Source organism: Benincasa hispida, chromosome 4, assembly GCF_009727055.1.
Source record: "Benincasa hispida cultivar B227 chromosome 4, ASM972705v1, whole genome shotgun sequence".
Taxonomy (NCBI): Eukaryota; Viridiplantae; Streptophyta; class Magnoliopsida; order Cucurbitales; family Cucurbitaceae; genus Benincasa; species Benincasa hispida.
Window position 1 is genome coordinate 5,913,612 of NC_052352.1, and position 21,747 is coordinate 5,935,358.

The 21,747-nt window shown below is 29.7% G+C and overlaps 1 protein-coding gene and 4 non-coding genes across 5 annotated transcripts; 1 reads left to right on the forward strand and 4 right to left on the reverse strand.

The window, feature by feature from the left end:
* Positions 1-141: 141 nt before the first annotated feature.
* Positions 142-222, reverse strand: LOC120076923. The gene has a single exon (XR_005481670.1). It is a non-coding gene; the product is annotated as a small nucleolar RNA R38 (small nucleolar RNA).
* Positions 223-401: 179 nt separating this feature from the next.
* Positions 402-493, reverse strand: LOC120076929. The gene has a single exon (XR_005481676.1). It is a non-coding gene; the product is annotated as a small nucleolar RNA snoR20a (small nucleolar RNA).
* An 82-nt stretch (positions 494-575) lies between these two features.
* Positions 576-661, reverse strand: LOC120076924. Its single transcript, XR_005481671.1, has one exon. It is a non-coding gene; the product is annotated as a small nucleolar RNA R38 (small nucleolar RNA).
* A 107-nt stretch (positions 662-768) lies between these two features.
* On the reverse strand, positions 769-847 carry LOC120076928. The gene has a single exon (XR_005481675.1). It is a non-coding gene; the product is annotated as a small nucleolar RNA snoR64a (small nucleolar RNA).
* Positions 848-15,114: 14,267 nt separating this feature from the next.
* On the forward strand, positions 15,115-19,581 carry LOC120075536 (protein IQ-DOMAIN 32-like). Its single transcript, XM_039029023.1, has 6 exons — positions 15,115-15,543; positions 15,956-16,288; positions 16,376-16,600; positions 16,862-16,945; positions 17,041-18,724; positions 19,137-19,581. Exons 1-6 carry the CDS (start codon positions 15,463-15,465, stop codon positions 19,154-19,156), a joined length of 2,427 nt encoding a protein of 808 aa, XP_038884951.1. The 5' UTR covers positions 15,115-15,462; the 3' UTR covers positions 19,157-19,581.
* The last annotated feature ends 2,166 nt before the right edge of the window (positions 19,582-21,747 follow it).

Consider the following 21,747-nt stretch of genomic DNA (forward strand, 5'->3'; position numbering starts at 1 on the left):
TAGATTATCCGAGCAGATTGATTGTTTTAAGGCATTTCATTATTGATCCTTAGGGTTGAGAGGTCGCGAATCAAGGGAAAAGATTAAAGCTAGAGGAAAGAAAATACTTTGGACAGTCGAGATTGAAAATTGCTGAATCAAGTATGTGTCAGATCATGAATCATCAGCATCAAAGCATCAGACAGGGATAACTGATTGTTCATGTTTTCATCATCCACATCACTTGAACTAGAATTAAAAACCAAAACTTTGTCAAAAAGAACTTGCACCATCACTTAAAATCATCCATTCGTTCCAATAGCCTTGGAAAATACAAAAATCCCGAGAAAACATTTGATGAAAAACTGATAAAATGGGTTTCAGTGTATATTATTAATACAAGGAAAAGCAAAAGGGTGTGAGCCTCAGACCGTCCTAGTTCAAAAAATTTCAACACCAATGCAAATATTAAATTTTTGCATCTCAGTCAACCAAAAAACTCTTCATCACTGGCCACACCTAAGAGCAAAGGGGACAAGAAAAAGTAAATCAAACCGAAAATGGTCGATGAAAAAAGAACTAAAAGAACAATATTCCATACTGTCAGAGATTGTGAAATATCAGCACTTAGAAATCAGCCAGGGATAACTGTACATTTCATGTTTTCTCATCATCCAGAAGAAGAAAAACGCGTTCAAAAGAAAACAGCGAATTCAGATCCATAAATCTGAGATTAAGAACTAGAAAGATCGAGAACGAAAGAAAACTAGACGAATTAGATTAGGAGAGGCATCAGATCTTCCTATACAAAGTGGTTGATCATAATGCTCCAAGTTCGTAAACTAGAGCATTCTACCATTCGTAAGTTCGTCATTTGCCCTCTTCTGAGTACGAACTCAAAATCAATTGCAGAAATCGCAAGAAAAAAACTACTCGCGGCGATGTAATCTAGGAGTTCCGCAACGTGAACGTGAAAAAGAGAAAAATGAATTGAAGATCAGCAGAGCTGAAACAAAATCGAAGCGGCTACGGAAGCTGTAAAGAAGCGGCGTTCGCGGCGTTCTACAATGGGCCTAGGGTTTTGGATAGAGAAGAAAAAGAAACAGATTGGAGGTTTTATAACCGTTCTACCCGGTAATTGTGGGAAGGAAATTTAATCGAAATTTGGACGGCCGTGATTTGTAGAGGAAAATCCTGCGGCTCGATCGATATTTGTGTAGATACGTTGGTTCGGTGAGGGAACTTGTGTCACCGACGAATTATGTTCGAACACGTAGTCGCTGTATGTCACGTGCATGACTCGAGGTCGAGGCTTTTCCCCCCTTCCTCTGGGCCTGATAGTTTGGGCTTTTGGGCCGAAAAGGATTAATTATGGGCCACTGACGACTCTGGGCCCAGCTACGTTCATTGATTTTAGCCTTTTAGATGGTTAGCCACAAAGTTGGGACTAAGAAAATTTTTAGTACTACGTAGTGACTTGTCATGAAAATAGTATTTAGCAATGACGTGGAATCTGTGAAATAAATGAATAATAAATTTATAAATCATTTAATGATGTATCAAACAATAAATGTGAGTAGTAGGTACTATTTTAGAACTATAAATTTTTTCAAGACTAAGATACTTTTGACGATCCTTTATCTTATTCATGAATGTGAATGTATGCATTGATGCCCACTCAGTACTCTCACTAACTAGTGATAGTGAATAATAATTGATAGAACTCGTTTTATCGAAATACCGTTATGATCGTACAACTCCATTTATTGTATGTATTGAAAAAATAGATGGAGACATTGTAACAAGAGTGAAACAATGATTATCGAAAATGCGACAACAACAACCAGGACATATGATAAATGATTAATGAAAGTAATCGATTGATGTTTGAATGAGTAGAAATTTTGTAATTCAATTGATGGGATGGAATAATTGAAATTCTCAAAGGAATGGGAGAGACATCCACCACCCCATCCTATTTCCATCTTCTTAAGGATCCAATATGATTCAAACTTCGTTTGGAGGTCTTTCAAATCTCTTACAACTAAGACCCACACTAGTGGGTGCTTCACATATATATAAGAAACACATCATTTGAGGCTGAGATAATCAAACTTTTGATCTTGTATAGTCGACAACGTATATATTAATTGAACTATATTTAAATTGATAAATATATATAGAGAGTGTTTGAGGCGCTGAATTAATTAATATAGTAAGTTATAATTGTCTGTAGATTATAATAGTAGTTTGTGTTTGGGGTGTCGACTATTTTAGTCTAAATAGAAAATAATAAATATTGTAACAAAAATGGAAAGAGGGGACGAGTAGGAAATAGTAAACAACGTAATAAATAGGAGTTTGAAATAATAAATGTAGTTAATTGTAGGTTATAATAATTAACAACTTCAACTATTATAATTGGGGGTCCATACATCCGTTTATACTTATCAATAAAAAATGATAATTGTGATGGACAACACTTTTAGAGTTAATAATTATTTATATAACAAGATTTTTAAAGAATTACAAATATAGCAAAATCTGTTATAAACTTCTTTCAGTGATATGGTCTACCACCGATAGAGTACGGGAAGTGAAACTAAATTTTGTTATATCTGTAATTTTTTTTGCATCGTGTTATATCAGCTAATAATGTAAGCGTAATTGATAATTAACCATGAAACTAATATACATAGTTTGAAGAAGTTAGAGTCTGCCACTACAATGAGTACACAGAGAGGTTAGCATGGATAAAAAAATAAAAAAAAAAATCCCCTTTAGAATGATATATCAATATAAAGAGTATGTTTGGGACTTGGGAGGTGGGACCAGATATAATTTTTGCTTAAAAATTGAAGCTTTGAAAAGTTTGGGAGTAAGCATCAGTAGCTCTCAAGCTGCAACAATAACTGACCTTACTTTCAACACTGTGTCTCTACAAATATCAACCAAACCAAACAGGTCCCATCTTCAATAATCATTTCCCACCAACTTTAGGATTATATTAATCAAAACCTTTGATTTCTCTACCCACTATCTCCCCCAAGTAATCTATGGAATAAGGAATTTTTTAGATACCAAGTTTTGGATTGAGGATTTTCATAGATCATGGTATGGATTGATAGGAGAATCCAAAGCCAATCCCACCTTTTACTTGGAGCCTAATTACGTCATTTTCCACTTTACCCACAATTCATCTCTTTTCTATATATATATATATGTCTCAACTAGCTCAACTATTTTTAGGTTAATTCTTACTATCTCGTGGAAACTTGAATAGTTGTACTAGATTTATTCTTTTAGGTTAAGTTGTGCAAAAATATCCGGTTTTAATTAAGATGATACTTTTTTTAAATAGTTTCATTTTTTACCCTTAATTAATGATAAGTTTAAAGGGAATATCAATTACATGTATCAATAAAGTTTGAAGATTGCATCAATTTATTCATGAACTAATAATTGGATCAATTTAGAATATAAACCTTCAGGTATCATTCTAAAAGTGTCATATGACTTGTACTTGTTTTGTTTTAAACTCCTTATTTGTCTAAATCAATTTAGTCTCTTTTATTAAGATTACATATATGAAAATTGTCTATGCATCGATTCTTATTCATGTAAATTTCTTCAAATATATCGAATTAACATTCATGTATGGACAATTTTAAAGGAGATTATAACTGAAAGCTTAAATTGATTACTAATGAAAATCTATAGATTTAACTGATAAAATTATAAGTCTCATACGATTATTATCCAAACAAAATAAATGAAAAGTATAACTTCATATACTTAAGAAAGTTTAGAATTTAAATTGATACAATTATTAATTTAGAATTTTAATCGATAAAACTCCAAATATTTTAAAAACAATGTGTTTCATAATTTTTTAGGATTGTTTTTATAATAATCAATCTAGGGCTGTTTAATTATTTGTCCCTTCCCATTAAAAGAGGAAAGGACCATTGGTCCAAATAGACTAGACTATCATTATATCAATATTAGGCAAATATAATGGTCTGAAAAGATCTTATTATTGATTCAAAGCTACATATTTCATTTGCATAGATTTGATTGCATTGATAATTTAGGTTTCAATTACTTTTGTTAGTCCACCTCAAAATCTTCATCTCTTTATAAATCATATCAAAAGTGGTCCTTCCAAAATGTATAGGCTCAAAAACCATTCATAATATATATCAAAATTTTGAAAAGATTTATATAATTTAATTTCTTATCTTTGAAAATTCATGTAAGTTTTATATACACATATATATTGGTCTTATTTCTTATCATCATTTAATTTTTATTTATAATTTATAATTCAATATAGTATTTTTCTTTCAAATATTACGACATAAATAAGAGTGAGAAATTCAAATTTCAGTAAAAAAAATTTTGTGAGTAAGTTTAATAAAAAAATATACTTCTTACTCTATACTTTTGGATATATGTCTGTTAGTCTATCGTTGTCTATCACTAATAGACAGTGACATTTAACTATATTTGAAGATATTTCTAGTAGTTTTATCATTTAAAACAATTTAACTTCCTCAAACATTTTAAAATTGGTTAAGAATTAAGTGTTTTTTTTTTTTTTTTTTTTTTGGTAATTAAAGAACTTAGTTAGAAAGGGGTAGGGACCAAAATTTTCTAGACACATATATGTGTGTATATGATAAGGTCCCAAGTTTATCCCAAAAAAAGGTAAGTGGTCACAACGTGGGAGCAATTTTCAAATTATGGCCTTTGAAAAGTACTTTTCTTTTTTATTTATTACCATTATGAGAATCATTTTTTAGAAGACATTTATGCTTCTTTTTTTTTTTCTTTCTTTTTTAAAAATAAAATTGTTTTTTTTAAAAAAAATTTATTATTATTATTATTTTCATGTGAGGTTGGCTAATAAGTCTTTCCATGAAAGATGAGTAGACGGTGGAGTGTCATATGCTTCTTGCACCTAAGATGCTCTTATTTATTTGTTGCCTAAATTTCCACTTTGGACCCAGCAAGGATGGAGCTTATTGTTATTTATTATTATTATTATTATTAAGGATTTTAATAATAGAAAAAGAAGGAAAAGTATTTACACAATTAATTAAATTTAATTGTAATTGTGATAAATATTGATAGAAGTCTATCAACGTTCATGAGTAATAGAAACTGATACAAGTCTATCAGTGTCTATCAATAGTAGATACTGATAAAAATCTATCATTGATAGAGATTAATAAAAGTTTATCAATGTCTATCAGTCTATCATTGATAAAAGTTGATAGAAGTCTATCAATATTTTTTTTTTTTTTTTTGCTATTTCTATAAATAATTTGACATTTTTCTTATACGTGAGAGTTCCATATTTATTAATTATTTATTTGCTAAGGGGCAAGATTTTACGATTTTAACTCTATGTATTGGCAACTTTTTCAGCTTTATAATGATTTGTAATTTTTGAAAAAGTAAAATGATTGAATTTTTAGTCAATTTTTTTTTATAAAAATTAAAAGTTATTTTTTTTAGTTATAAAATTTTGGCTTGATTTTTTAAATTATTAGTAGTAAGTAGATAAAAAAGAAAAAAAAATTGAAGATGGAAGTAGTATCTATAAGCTTAATTTTAAAAAGCAAGAACCAAACAAATTGGTTATCAAACGGCGCTTAGATAATTTGTTCTTTTATTAAGTAGGATGTTTTTCCAAAAAATAAAAAATAATTGTTAAGTTCCATTTAGTAACCATTTCATTTTTAAAAATTAAACCTATTTTTTTTTTTTCACATTTCTTATAATGATTTGCATCTTTCTTGAGTACAATGGTTGAATTCTTAGCCAAATTTCAAAAACAAAAACAACTTTTTAAAATCTACTTTTGCTTTGTTTTTTAAACTATTAGTGGAAAGTAGATAACGAAAAAGAAATTTAGACGTGAAAATAATGTTATAAGCTTAATTTTTAAAAACAAAAAATAAAGAAAAAAAAACAAAATAATTATCAAATAGAACCTAAATTTAATTTCATCATCTCTAAATTAAATATCATTCAATAAATTTCTCGAGTCCACGTATTATTGAAAAGCTAGGTCATTAAAATAGTTGGAAAGTAAGTTGAAACTCTTTTTCAAACATATATAAGATCATTAAAAAGTTTAGAAAGCAATATTAATTATAAACCCAAATGAATAATATGTCTATATAGACGATAAGAATATATCATATAAAGAAATTATCCTCTTTTTTTTTCTTCTTACTTTATAGAAGGTAATATATGTATCTGATCTACAATTAGTAAAAGTTGAAGTTTAGTGATCAAAACTCTGATTTCAATGTGCAAAATATTAATGGGCAGAGAGGATCAATCCCTTGGATTTTTTATTTCTATAAAAACTTCCCATCAAAATGTTTAATTAAAAAATTATGATCTTTTACTTAATTGGGCACATATATTTAACTGAAGCTAAATCTAACCACCAAAACTTTGGTTTCAATGTGCAAAATATTGTAGGAATATTAAACAAATTATAAAGTTATATATATATATAGATATCAATGACAAATTATAAACATATATCCCAAAGACTTACTTTAAAAGGATAATTATTTTAAATGATAAAATTACTTAAGTATTTTCAAATTTACAAAATGTCATGATTTATCTGTGATAGACAGGGAAAGACATTGATAGATATAAAAAATTGTCAGAAATAGTCTTGTCGAGTTTTCATCTTTCAAAATTAGTATTTTAAAAAAGAAAAAAAAATAGTTACGATAGTTTTTCTCGATCCATCTCTTCTAAGATCAACCACCAAGATTTACATAAAAATTTACCATATTGTTTTAGCCTTTTTCGGTGAAATCCCGAACAGTTAACACCAAAATTCTATCAAATTTATAAATATTATATAATCTTTCTAAATTTTATATCAAATTTTACCTGATTTTTAAAAATATTTCCATTCAAAAATCAAATTTTGCCAAAAATGAAGATTTAGGAAATATAAAGAATCTCGATGTATCTCAGGTAAAATTTTATGTAATTGGGTTTTCTTGGTGAAATCTCCTGAGATTGTTTATGTTTTCCCAAACCTTAAATTTTTTTTTATTAGCAAAATTTGGGTTACAAAATTTAAAATGGAAATGTGAAAATTCAAATAATCGTGGAAATAAAATTTAGATTATAAATTTGAAAAATTAGGTAAAAGTTTGATATAAGATTTGGTAAAAATAATCGAATTTGGAGAAATTTTGAAAAAAAAAAAAAAAACAATATAAGATTTGATATAGGATTTAGAAATATTGTATAATATTTGAAAAAATTAGTGTTAATACTACCCAAGTTTTCATTAAGAAGGCTCAAAACATCGATAAATTAGAAAAGGAGTAAATCTTAGTGGTTGATCTCGCCCGATGAACTGAGAAAAACTAATTTAATGAGTTTTAAAAAATCGTGCTAGTTTTGAAAAGTAAAAACTTGATAGTGTGTTATTTGTGATAATTTACCGATAAATACCGATTACTTATGATTGATTCGACGAGGAAAACAACACTAACTATAATCTTGAAGACTAATAAAAAGGGGTAGGTGGAGATTTGGTGTTAGTTTATAAGTTGAATAGAATAGAAGAAATGAATGATTGAGATTTGAAAGCAAACAAGTAAGTTAGATTAAATAGGAAGGAGTGAGGAGTGTTGGTTGGTATTGCTACACATATAAATATGCTTTTGTGATTAACAATATGGTTGGATTTGTATATGCCAGACTGGGAAAGAGAGATCTCTACCAATTATTTTATATGACTTATGATCCAACCTTGGCTTTAATAAATATTCTATGATAATATTTCATGTGCAAGTTAGAATCAATTTTGTATCTATTAAAGAGACCATAGCCAAGAAAATATGGACTATACAAAGAGAGAGACATGTGATTTACAATTGGATTAATTTCATTGGTTTGGTAGGTGAGATGAGACATTGATTAATTTCTTTATAAGGTTTGTAATGAAAGTGTTGTTTATTCTACTTTTTGTTATTGGTAGTCAATTTTGGATGATGGATATTAGATTTAGTAATTTGTTGTAACCAAATTTTCAAATATTGTTATATCTTTCCTATTTTTATGTAGATTTTCTTTGGTAAATCTTATACTCACCCTACTATAAATGGGTGGTTCCTTTACATCAATAGTTAATAGTTAAAAGGTAAAATCTAGAGAAATTAAATTTAAAGTTTATGTGTTATTTAGAAATTGCTAATGTTCATCATCTCAAGGATGATAAGTACATTTTTCAATAGATAAACAATTTGGTTCCATTTCGTTTCAAATTAAAAATAAAATGATGTTCGTCGAATATGTTGGGTTTCAAAAAATTAAGGAATTAAGCATCGAATTGTTATTTGAAGAACATTGAATTAATGAATTGATATTGATAGAAATATATGTGTTTTTTTTGTTGTTGGAATTAACTTAAGCCTATTCGATGACGATATTGTTTTTTAGTTTTATGTTTTTGAAAATTGTGCTTTGTTATTTATATTTTCATTACTATATGAATTTGAAGGTAATGCTTGAATTCTTAACTAAATTATAAAAACAAAAACAAAATTTTAGAACTGACATGTGATTCTATGATACCCAAATAGAATGAAGGAATATATGAATGGGGTGACACCCACTATAGAAGAAGGCAATCTCCTGACGTTAAAAACCACTGTCGAGAGTATCTCTTGATGCCGTACAATAGACGTCGAGAGATATACGTAACTCCGTCAGGCATTCCGGTTAAATATGACTAAATTCTCGATGGGTTAATTAAAGTTGTGCACAACTCCTAACGACCATTGTAAGGCTTCGAAAAATATGCGTGGGCATTGAGTTTAATATGTCCTATCTACAGACATGAATTGTTCGTTGTGGGGAGATACATTTCACATCACATCAAAATTGAAGTTAAAATATCTCCCGATGGGTACATTAACTTGATCTAACTCCCGATGGTTACTTTATGTCGTTGAGAGTTAGTAACCCCCAATATGTCAGATTTGAAATACTGCTTCCAACTTTCATCTTTTTTACCTCTCCCCTCGATCTGCTTCGTTGATCGCTTCCGCGGTCGAATGCCTCCCCTTTGCTCCGTCAAATGCTTTCTTTAAGTAACTTCTTAAATTTGTAAAATCTCTCTGTTTTCATAGATGAGATGTAGGTCTTTTATTTATTTATTTATTTTTATTTTTATTTTTAAAGAATGGTGAATTATGTTTTAATTTTTACGAATTCTGAATTATGTTTTGATTTTTTATTTTTATTTTCTAATTTTTAATTTTTTGAGAAAAAAAAATGTCACTAGACATGATATTAAATGAGTTAACAAAATTGTAGAAAAAGTTTTTACTTGCATGCAATCAGACCCTGTTAAAATTTTCTAAAGTGTTCATATAATTTTGTCCAATCACTGTATGAACTGTTTTTTTTTTTTAATATATAAAGTTTTAAACATATGTGGGATGAGGATTCCAACCTCTAAAATTTTGGTCAATAATATGTGATTTAATTAGTTGAGCTATGGTATTGATATATGAAACTTTGGTCAATAATATGAGCTTTAATTAGTTGAGCTATGATATTGATTTTTATATGTTCCCTTTGTTATGTTTTTCAATTGAGGTTCAATTGTCTAAAAGTTAAACTTTGGTGAATCATATTCATATCCATTTCTTGATTTTGTTTTCTATAATTTGTAGTTGAGAAATACATCCATAAGTCTCTTATAATTCTATTTTTATTTCTATGAGCATATATAAATCTCTAAAAGTTAACCACCATTCATTATCGACATGACACATATTATAATTTGTTTTGGATTACAAGTTAGGTAAAAAAAAATTACTTTTAAGGATGAACAGATAATGGATAAAACTTAGAAATAAGTTGTTGGTCGAGTATAGAGAATGAGTATCTCAATTTTTTGAAGTGGCGAAGTTTGATATTAATTATCTTTCTGGTTTTTGTGTGTTTGGGGAGGTTTAAGGTTGAGAACATGTATTCTTGGAAGTGTGATGATTTTCTTTATCTAGTAGAATTCATCTCATGGCTTTTGTTTGTTTGTAGAAGTTTATGAATTTTGAATGTTATGTGGGGGTGGGTTGAGATTAGTTTTCAAATGAGGGGTTGAGATTTTTCTTACATTTAATCTTCAAATATATAATAATGTTCTCCAGTTAATGTAATTGTAGGTTTCTTCTATGTATTCGTCGAGACATATTTGTTTTGTAGATCATCTTTGTCAACTTTTCTCTCTTTTGTATAATAAAGAATAACATCAACTTTGTTTTTGTTTTTATTTATTTGTATGTGATTACATTTTGTTCTTTATGTGTTTGATTTGCTTAATAATTCTCTAAATTTCAGGTTATTCATATCAAAATAAAAGAAGACAAAAAAAAAAAAAATGCTTGGATAGTGCATTATTTCCCGATGAGGGTGTTAAACTCCCGAATACAGTAACATCATCGGGAGATCAGAGAACTCTCGACGGATAAATACATCTGTCGAGAGTAAATAAAGAGGCGTTGAGAGTTGTCCTAACTCCCGACGATGTGTATACACGCGTCAGGAGATGATCAATGTGTTTATCCCGAACAAACTCTCAACTCCTATTTAATCGTTGGGTGTTGATCTCCCGATGGGTATTTTCTTGTACTGATCACATCTAAATAAAACTGTTAAAACTCATTTTTGTTTCACAGTTTTCAACGCTTTGATTGAGAATAGATTCCAAGGCATCCCCATTTTTTGCAAACAAGAGTTTTCTATTCATTTCCAAAACTTATTTTCCCTTCTCCATCTATTTTTCATTTTATATATAGTTTCATCTCGAATATAGTTAATTACTTAATTACTTAATATTAGTTTCAAAAAAATAATATAAAAATAATCTATTAAAATATTTTTTACAATAAAAATTTATTAAATAAATATAATTACTTTTTTAAATAAACAATTAGTTAATTAGCTAACAATATCTTAAATATATTTAATTAATAAATTAGGATCAATTAAATTTTGATTAGTACAAAAATTTATTTTCAATAGTAATAATTGATTACTTATTATTTTTCTTAATAATCAAGCAATTGGTTATTGTTTCATTATAAACATATAGAATTTTTTTTAGCATTCTTTATTAACATTCTTTATTAACATATCATGTTTTTAACTCATTTTTTACTTTTTATATAACATATTGTTTATTAAAATATATTTTCTTATATTATTTCATTAAAATTAAAATAACTAAGGTTGAATTTAATTAATTATAAAATTAATTAATTATTAGACTATAATTAATATGATGTTCATTTAATATACTATTGGGTTGATTTTAATTATAAATTATTCAATTTTCAAATATTTACAATTAAAAGTATTATTTATTATTAATTAATTAACTTTTATCTATAGTGAATGATATTACTTTTTAGTTAATTAATCTATCATAATTATATAAGAATGTCATGCTTAATTTTATACGAATATAATTTTTATTCATAAAATTTTGATAACATTTTCCACGCACAATTAAACACAGTAATATTTGATTCCTAAGCATCTATAAAACCTTAAACTAAACGGTTCAAGTTTGCTTACGTTTGAGCAACATTTTCTCTTATTCATTTGTGATAAGGGAGAATCAAATATTTCAACATCTAAATCGATGGTACAAGTATTATACTCGTTGAATTATATTTCTTTTGAAATTTAGGTAATACTTGTTCCATTAATTATTTTTCATAAATAGCTTTTGATGGAGCATCTTTCTTTTTAAGATAAGATATGCTTTGGAGAACATGAGAATTTATGAACAAGCATAATACTTTTACTAAAGGGATTATGTAATGGCCTATTATTATTATTAGATTTACTGAATATATTATCTGTTATAACAAAATCATGTGATGAGATGACTTTTAAAATCAGAAAATTGTATCTTTATTCAAATCTATAATTATCGACACCCAAAATTTGGATCAAAACCGAAATTTATATATTTTAGTGTTACACGTGGCAATTTCCCTATGCAATAATCCATTCCTAATCCCACTCATTTATTATTACTTTTTTTTTTTATTATTATTATTAGGTATTACTATTAAAAATTTATCAAAAAAAGAAAAAGAGAATATTACTGTTAAAATTAATTTTGTAATAAAATAATATGGACGGACCGGCAAAATGACAAAAGTATCCCGCTTGTTTCGGTCGACTTGCCAACTCATGCTTTGTCCACGTGGCAGTTGAAGACAAAAGAGCAACAACTATTGGTCGCAGGGGAGTTATAAACCACAAACTATATTTCAATTTTATGCGCATATCAATAAAAATTATTTAAATTAATAATTAAGTTTGGTTAAAAAACATTTTGGTTCAAGAATTTTTTTAAAATAATAATTTAGTCATGACTTTAGTTTGTAACGATTTGGTCTCTATACTTTTAATCTTATAGTGATTTGGTCCCTGAACTTTAGTAGGTAATAATTTAGTCTCACGTAAAAAAAATAATTAAAATTCAATATTAATTTTTAATATTTTATGATGTAAACTTATATTTTGCAAAAATATTGAGTCTCTGATCAATTTAACGGTCTATTTATACATGAAATATCATTAAATATTACCACTACTTTCTACAATATAGATTAAATTATTACAAATTTTAAAGTATAAGAAGTAAATTGTATATAATAAAGTTTATGGACTAAACTGTTACAAAATTTAAAGTATAGAGACTAAATTGTTATAAATCAAAGTTTTGGGACCAAATCGTTACTTCAAAAGTTTGGGGGACTAAGAGTGATGTTTAACCTATCTATAAGTTATAGATATTACTATTAGTAAACGTATCTATATTGGACTAAATATATGACATTTTTTAATGCTTTACGTGCATTTATAAAAGATATTAAGGATATTAGTGGATCTTTAATATCAACGTTTATGAATATATCATACATATGAGATGAAAAAGAGAATTTCTAGTACTTCCCTTTAGAATTGGACACATTATTTGATGATATATTATTTTAAGTTATGAGTCTAACATGATTTTTAAATAATTTTTATGAAAAATATTGAAGGAAGGTAGTATGATTTTTTTTTCATACTATTATAGTAAATTATCGTAGCTTTTAAAATAGTTGTTAGCAGTTGTGTTTTTAATAGTATTCTTAAAATGTTCATTAGGTAAATTTTTTGTTTTGTAAAATAATACTAAATTGATCTGATTTTACTGTAACAATCCAAACAAAAGTATTTTTATATTGATATTGAGTATTTAAATTTGTTATAAGATAATTATTTAAAAATTTGTGGAAGTAAGCATAACTTTACTGTACTTCAATTAAAAATATTCAACTTAAATAAAATAATTATTTAAAAATCTATATCATCCAAGGTGTGTCGGGAACATATTTTCAAATATTTAATTTTAAAAATTAGTTATTTTGAAAGAAATTAGAATATTTGATAGTCACTCTAAATAATTTTTCAAATACATTTTAATCCGTTTTTATTAAAAATATTTAAATAAAAATGATTTTTTTAGAAATATATGTTTTTTTCAATCCAATCCAAACCGACTCTTAAAAAAAATATTATGATATAATTTAAATACAAAGCAACATAAGAAACATACATAGGAAAACCTACTTGAAACTTTGAAAACATGTCTAGAAAAAGTATATAATTTTTTCTTTTTTGAAAAGAAAAGAAAAAAAAAAGTATAATAAAACGAAGAAAAGCGATTTGTCTATTTTGCTAAAACGCAGCGTAAAAAGGAGGGCACCTCTTTTTCTTTCCCCAGGTTACCGTTGCTTGTTTTATTTAACTAAGTTAATGTTTTAATTAATCAGATGGACCCCACTATATTAAATGTCATTTTTCCTTAATTACAACTTCTAATCAGACAAAAGTTAAAAAAAAAAGAAAAAAGAAAAAAAGATAACATTATCTTTAAGCTTTGAAGTGCCTATCAACATGTCATTGAGGAAAAAAGATATCTAAAATAGTAGAAGAGGTTTGAAAATCAATTAATTTCTCACTTTCATAATAATAATAATAATAATAATCTCTCAATTTGTAGGAAAATAAACCACCATTTTTACCTTAAACTAATATCAATTTTCTCCCTAAACTATTACTTACATCATATTATCCCTTAGAATTTTCAATGTATCACAATTTTTACATTAAATCATCAACTTCAAACCTATTTAGATTAACGTGGGAAAAAATGTTTCCCTTTTTAGGTAATTTTTAGTTAAACTGTTTTGATATTGAAAATATTTCAAAAGTTATTTTGAGGTGTTATCAAAAGTTTCAATTTTTTTTTTTTCAAAATGATTTATTTTCAAATTTAAACACTTGAAAAGTAAAAAACAAACATACGTTCTTCTAATAAAAAAACAAGTTCGACCTATAAATTAAACTTTATCCTACTTAAAATTGACAACAAGCTAATTGTGTTAAAACTCACCATCAAATTCTAGTGTCATTTTTTATTTCAATAAGTGGGGTGTAAGATTGAACGGTTGACATTTGGGGCCAGTTATTGTACATGTACTTTTGTAGATAAGATAAAAATGAAGGTATAAGTTGAAATAGTATTTGCAAAAGGTAAAAATTGACAAGGTTACGTTTTAAAAACACTAGGAAGAAGACAAATATTATGAAATTAAATAAACTAAAATTATAAGAACTTAACCTTAAATAACTAAAGAGGTGTTTGGATTGATTAGAAAAAATATATTTAAAAAGAATTTATTTTTATTTAAATTATTTTGATAAATCTAATTAAAATATACATCAAAAACTATTTTAACACTCCAAATTTTTTCAAACGATTTATTTTCAAAATTAAATAAAATTCAAATGAACCATAGATTGATAAAAATAGTATTTAATTCTTATAACCTTAATTTTATGTAAAAAGAAGTTAAAATTTTGGCGATATTCAAAGGAAAAATCCACCGAGGAAAAGGGGAAATTATCGCGATATTATCGACTGTATATATCGAGATATCGCCTCTCTTTTAATTTTTAATTATTTAAAAGCAATAATATGTTTTTGGTTTTTTCCCGAACGGTCTGAAAAATAAACAGCATCTATTTGAGAAGAGAGAATACGAAGCGTAGAGATCTGACAGCTTCTTCTTCTTCTCGTCTTCTCTGAAATTTCTTCTGATCGTTGAGGGCGACGGAGCCGTTCCCATGCCGGAATCCAACTGAAGAACTGAGCTAGATTTAAGGGATTCTTTAAGATCCGTCTCTCTCCCTCTCTCTCTCTCTTCTTTACACCATCTCTACTTTTCTCTTTTCCTCTCTCCCTCGCTACAATTCCCAATACCCGCACCATTATAGGCCGTTTTGTCCCCTGCACTGAGTGAGAGAGATAGAGAGACAGAGAGAGAGAGAGATTCGGATAAGTTCAACATGGGAAGGTCTCGCTCATGCTTCCAAGTAATCACATGTGGTAGCGATTCAAAGGATGAAGATGACATCGATGTACTTGAGGTAGGTATTTTGTTCGGTTTAATTTCAGCCACTTTCTCCCCTTTTCTTATTCGATGCATGAGTGTTGTTTCAATTGAGCTTATCTTTTAGATTTTGTAATTGTGAAGAGCATTGAATATCTTCGGTTTTGCGTGTTAATGTGTTGCAATGCAATGGTTTAGAATTGGATGGATCGATTCTGGTTTGGTGCTGTGCTTATGCATTGTTAATTCTTTGGGAAATGTGTTTGTGATCTGGTTGAGATTGCTTTGATAAATGAGAATCTGACTCTGGATTTTTACTTTCTAGAGAATTTTGGTGAATTCATCGATATTGTTGAATTTGCATCTGGGAATCAATTTCTATGTACTTCCATTTCGACGTGTGTCTTCTGTCTGTTAAAGTAGTTTGTTGTATTTAATGCTACTTCCAGAGTAAGGAGTCTAAAGACAAACGAGGCTGGAGTTTCCGTAAAAGATCTTCCCAGCATCGTGTGCTAAACAACACTGTAGTCGCAGAAACTCCTCCCGTAGAGAAGGAGAACCTTGAAACTGCTACATTCGACTTTCAATCATCAGCTAATTCCACTGTTCCTGAGAAACCCACTATAATACACTTCACCAATGAGGAGACCCATGTGCCTGACATCGAGAATCCTAAAGGATCTGATAAGGTGGATGTTGCATCCGAAAATGAAAGCAAAGTCGATAGCGAGGTTGCGGAGTCTACTGTTATTATCATCCAGGCTGGTGTCAGGGGGCTCTTGGTACTCTCCATTTCAGGAATTCCTTAGCCTGAAATTCTTGTCAATTGTTTAATGAAATTATAACATCTTCATTCATGACATTGGCAGGCACAGAATGAGCTGATTAAACTTAAGAATGTGGTAAAGGTGCAAGCTGCTGTTCGTGGATTCTTGGTAAGGAGGCATGCTGTGGGAACTCTCCGCTGTGCTCAAGCCATTGTCAAAATGCAAGCTATTGTACGTGCTCGTCATGCTCATCTCTCTCCTGAGGAATTGTCTCCAGACAAGATGCACAAGAAGAATGAGAAGGAAAATCCTGGTTCAAAGACCGTGGTAATTATACTGGTTTTCGGATCATGTCATCTTGAGATTGTGGACCCACCTTCTTCTATTAAATGCTTGGCTTGATTTAGATGTAATTTTGGCTGTTCATTGTTTTTATTTGGCTTTCTGTATTTACCTTTTAAATTCTTTTAAGGTATAATATTTTGATTTGCTCAAGATAACAGTTCACACACACATATATATATATATTTATGTAATCCATAGAGAATTTTTCTTGCCTTGTTTTTAAAAACATCGTCTATATTGCAGGTGAAGGGAGAGATGACAAAATCACAATCCAATATGAGATATATTTCAATTGAAAAGCTACTTAGCAATAGTTTTGCCCGGCAGGTATTTTGATAATGTTAGTATGTTTTGATTCATTGTTTGGCTAGTATGCGGCGAGCTAGTCTTGTCTAATTGATGATTTAATTTTGTACTTGAAGTTGTTGGAATCAACACCAAGAAACAAACCAATCAAAATCAAGTGCGTTCCTTCCAAAAATGATTCTGCTTGGAAATGGTTGGAGCGCTGGATGTCTGTTTCATCGTTGGATGTCTTGGAGCCGAAGAAAGAAGAATTAGTCCCTGATCAAATGGAAGAAGAAACTGAGGAGCTGAAGAAAGAAGAATCAGAAGACACTGAGCAATTGAAACGAGAAATTGTGGAATCTCATGTTGAAGACCAAATTGACTCAAAACCGTTGTCTGAAACAGAAGATTTGAACTCCAGCACCATCAAATCAGTTTCACCATCTGAAAGTGAAGATTTAATTAGTTATGATGCCAATAACTTACAATCTCAGACCTCCCGCTCTCCATCTTCATTAGTAAAGGATAATCTGGAGCAGCCTCTGCCTGAAACTGCCAGAACACCTGAAGCTGAAGAGATATCAACTAAGGTTAGTTCTGTACAACATCCGAAAGTACAGATGGATAGTGTAGGTTTACAAACAGAGTCGAACTCCTCTTCTGATAAACCTCCGATGGACATGGAGCAAGTCAATCCTCTGAAAAGATTAGCACCCGAACAATTGGAGAATGAGGGTAAGAAATTTGGATCAAGAAAGGTGAAGAATCCCTCATTTATCAATGCCCAGGCAAAATTTGAACAGTTGAGTTTGGCACCAGATTCAATTGGAACAATTAGTTCAATGCATCAAGATGATGGAACCGAACCTCATTTAGAAACAATTTCATCTACATCGGATACTGTACCAAGAATGAAGGAGCCAAGTGCAGATAAAAATATCGTCCTTCCTGCATCTAGGATAACTCAAGTTGGTGGCTCTGAATGTGGCACCGAGCTCTCTATTTCTTCCACCCTTGATTCACCTGATATATCTGAAGCAGGAGCGGCAGATTCACATACAAATGATGTTTCAAAGAAAGGAGTCGAAGATCCTAGCAGTGATCTAAGCGCAGAAGTTGAAATTGAGGCTTCTACTACTCCAATGCAAAATGATATCCAACTTCTTGTGGATCAACCAGAAGAAGCTAGTGAAGCTAACGGCCATTCCATCACTTCAGTAGCTGTTGTAGACCCTGCCCCAAGTGAATCAAAGCTAGAGAGAAGTTCATCAGATCAAGACAAAGAACAGGAGGCTGATACGGTTCATGATCATCTAACATATAAATCATCTCCAGAAGCTTCTCCAAGAAGCCATTTAACTGTTCCAGAATCCCAAGGAACACCTTCTAGTCAGGTATCAATAAAGGCTAAACGGGATAAAACTGATAAAACAGTCTCTTTCCAAAAGCAAAATTCTCCATCAGCAGGAAAGAAATCACCATCCAGTTTAAATCGCAATTCTGGCACGAGGAGTAGTACAGATAATTCTTACAAAGATCAGAAGACTGGGAAAAGAAGAAATTCATTTGAAGCACGGCAGGAAAATGTTGAAAAGGAATTAAAAGAGAGTAGTAGTAGTAGCTCTCTTCCTCACTTCATGCAAGCCACACAATCCGCTAGAGCCAAAGCCCATTCAACTAACTCTCCAAGATCAAGTCCGGATGTTCAAGATGGAGAGTACATCAAGAAAAGGCATTCCTTACCTGCTGATGGCCGGCAAGGATCTCCACGCATTCAGCAGCCAACATCTCGAACCCAGCAGGGAGCGAAGGGAAATGGTACGCACTTCTCTCAACTGAACTCTTACACACACACACACACACACACAACAAAAAAGAAAAAAAAAATGGGAGGAGAAGAAAATAGGGCCAAATCGGATCTGCTTAAAAATCACAAGGTTTAATATGTGCACTTAAAAGCTAAGCTCAAGTGTTTTGGTGTGGCCTGCTCGAGTATTGATGTCTATATGAATGTAAATTCATACATGCTCATTGTACATAAACTAACACGAGCACAAGTGATGACTTTAGTATACGTAAATTCATGTTTGCTTTTGTGCATATATGATATATCTACAATTTTACTACGTGAGAAGTTATTCTAGGATGTGCCTGCATGTACTTTGATCATATTCAAGATGAGTTAGTTATTTTGAAAAGTGACATCTCCTTTTCTGAATCCTACTTTCAGAGAAAATGTGGCGAAGGTAAAGCAGCTAACGACGTGGTCGTAATGCCTGGACTAAAATATGCAAGGATACAACTTGACCTCAAGGTGTGCAACTTGACCTCAAGGTGTGCAACTAATTTCTGATCTACATTTTCATGACGCTTAGTTAATCAAGCCAAAAGATATGGATCTGCTCAGGAAAGATGTGTAAATTGTCATTTCAATCTAATTGTTTGATTGTTATCTCTCCATTTTCCCCCTCCCCTTTAAAAAATTTTCTATCACCTGTTTGTAACAAGTTGGGGTCATTGTGTGCGTGTTATTTAGTAGGTTTGTGACAAATGTTTTGGCTTGTGTATGTGTTTGAGGTTACTACAATGTGATGAAGAGATTCAAAGGATATATATTTCTTTGTTTTTTTTTCCTCCAGATTTTTACCTTAATAAGCAGAATATGATTGAGCTCTCATACCTCTATTTCTCATGTACCTATACTTTAATTTCATTTTGATCACATCACTGAAAATGGTTATATTCTCTTCATTTTAGTCAGCAGGTTTGTACTTTCCCCAACTTCTTTAATTAACCAGAGGAGCTTTCTTGTCATTTATGGCTAGAAAGGAACAAAAGGGAAAAAGATGAAAAAAAAAAAACTTGAATTGTTTTGGTCCCATTTGATAATCATTTTATTTTTTATTTTTGTTTTTGAAAATTAAGTCTGTATCATCCACATTTCTTACTCTGATTTACATCTTTCTTTTAAGTACAATGACTGAATTTTTAGCTAAATTCTTAAAACAATATAACTTTTTGAAAGTTATTTTTTTTCCTCAAAATTTGGCTTCATTTTCTAAATCATTAGTGAAAAGTAGGTAAATGGAAGAAATCTAGTGGTAAAAATAGTGTTCATAAGCTTATCAAAAGGGACCTTTATTATTTATTTATTATTATTATTTCTTGTGTATTTTCTAACGGAAACTTGAAAGAGACTCTTCTTAACGTTGCTAACTTGTTTATTGTATTGTTGCTTGAATTTCATTTTTCATTTGTTTTCCATAAAGGTTTAATTGGACGAGTATTTTGAAGTCTCAATTTTACAAAAATGAATGTTTATGAAAAAAGATTACAAAATGAGAAAGTTCAATAATTTTCATCCACATTTCCATAAAATTGGGACTTTGAATTTATATAGACATTGACATTTTAAATTTAAAATAAGGGAATCAGTTCCTGTCCACCTTGTTCTGCAACTTCTTGAAATGGTGGATTATGCACACGTGATTTTGAACCATTTTAGACGACACTCACATTTGTTGTAAGAGATATTTTATAAAAAAATAAACCAACAACTTTACAATTTTAATCCTCTTTCATGGTGGAGGACAACCATCCAATAGAGATGTATACCGTATATCGATTGGATTGAGTTGAGAGTATTTTTTGAACCATTTCGAAAATTCGGACTAATTGAGTTGATAATCCAATAAAATCTTTAACCCAATCCAAAGCTTAAAATTTAGATTGGGTTGGATTGGATTGGATTGTCAGGTTATAATTTAATTTTTTTTTTAAAGTTAATCATATGTAAATTTATCTACAACACATGACTAATAACTAAAATCTCATAAAATTCAAATATTAAATACAAAATATCTATGATATTTATTATAAACTTTAAACAAAGACAACTATCATTACAATTTTAAAAGAAGAATATTAAAAATTCCCAAATTAATAAATGCAAAGTAATCAAACTTTAAATAAAAGGAATATATATATATATATATATATATATATTGGGTTGAGTTGGGTCAACCCAAATTTTTTTTAACCAAGCGAAGGTCCAACCCAATCCAATCTAAGAACAAAATTAACCCAATTCAATCCTTACATTTTGAGTTGGATAGTCCAAGTTATTCGAGGTTGTCGAGTCATTTGAACACCTCTACCATTTAGGAAACTTAACAACCCAAGAAACCCAAAATCTCCTACAGAAGACTCATTCAAAACAATAGCCTTGTCCAGACCATTGCCAGTTTGAGCAAGACGATGCGCAACAGAAATGTTGGAACACAAAAGGAAAAATAAACTCGTCTAAAGCTTTGGGTTAATACAAAAGTATCATCCACAATATTACAAATTTCAGTAAAGTTACTAGCCTTGTTCAATAGCTTTATCACCTCGAGTGAAGTTGAATCCACCATAATCACATTCGCCCTCTCCGAAAAAGCACATAGCAATCCTAAGACCCATTGCAGACTGCCTGAACTTCAAGAATCTCTATGCTTTGAAAGGATGAAAATCTCAAGAAGCCAACACCAAAGGGAGATTCGAAGGAGCCACGAATCACCCACCCAAGACCTCCTGAGTTGAAAGAAGCGCTCTAGGATGCGTCCACATTAAGTTTCCAAACGTCTGAGAAGGAGGTTTTAAGACAAAACCGAATTTGAATCAAGTTCAATCCAACGGTCAAGAATTACTTTAAGATGTGAAAAAGAAACTTTAACTTCGGATAAATTTAAAATACTTATATAATCCCAAAGACGTCAAATGATTAGAAAAGCTGTTTTGAGGTCTTCATCTTAGAGCAAATCCACAATGTAGCCTAGATAGGAGAGGGTTATACTAATCAA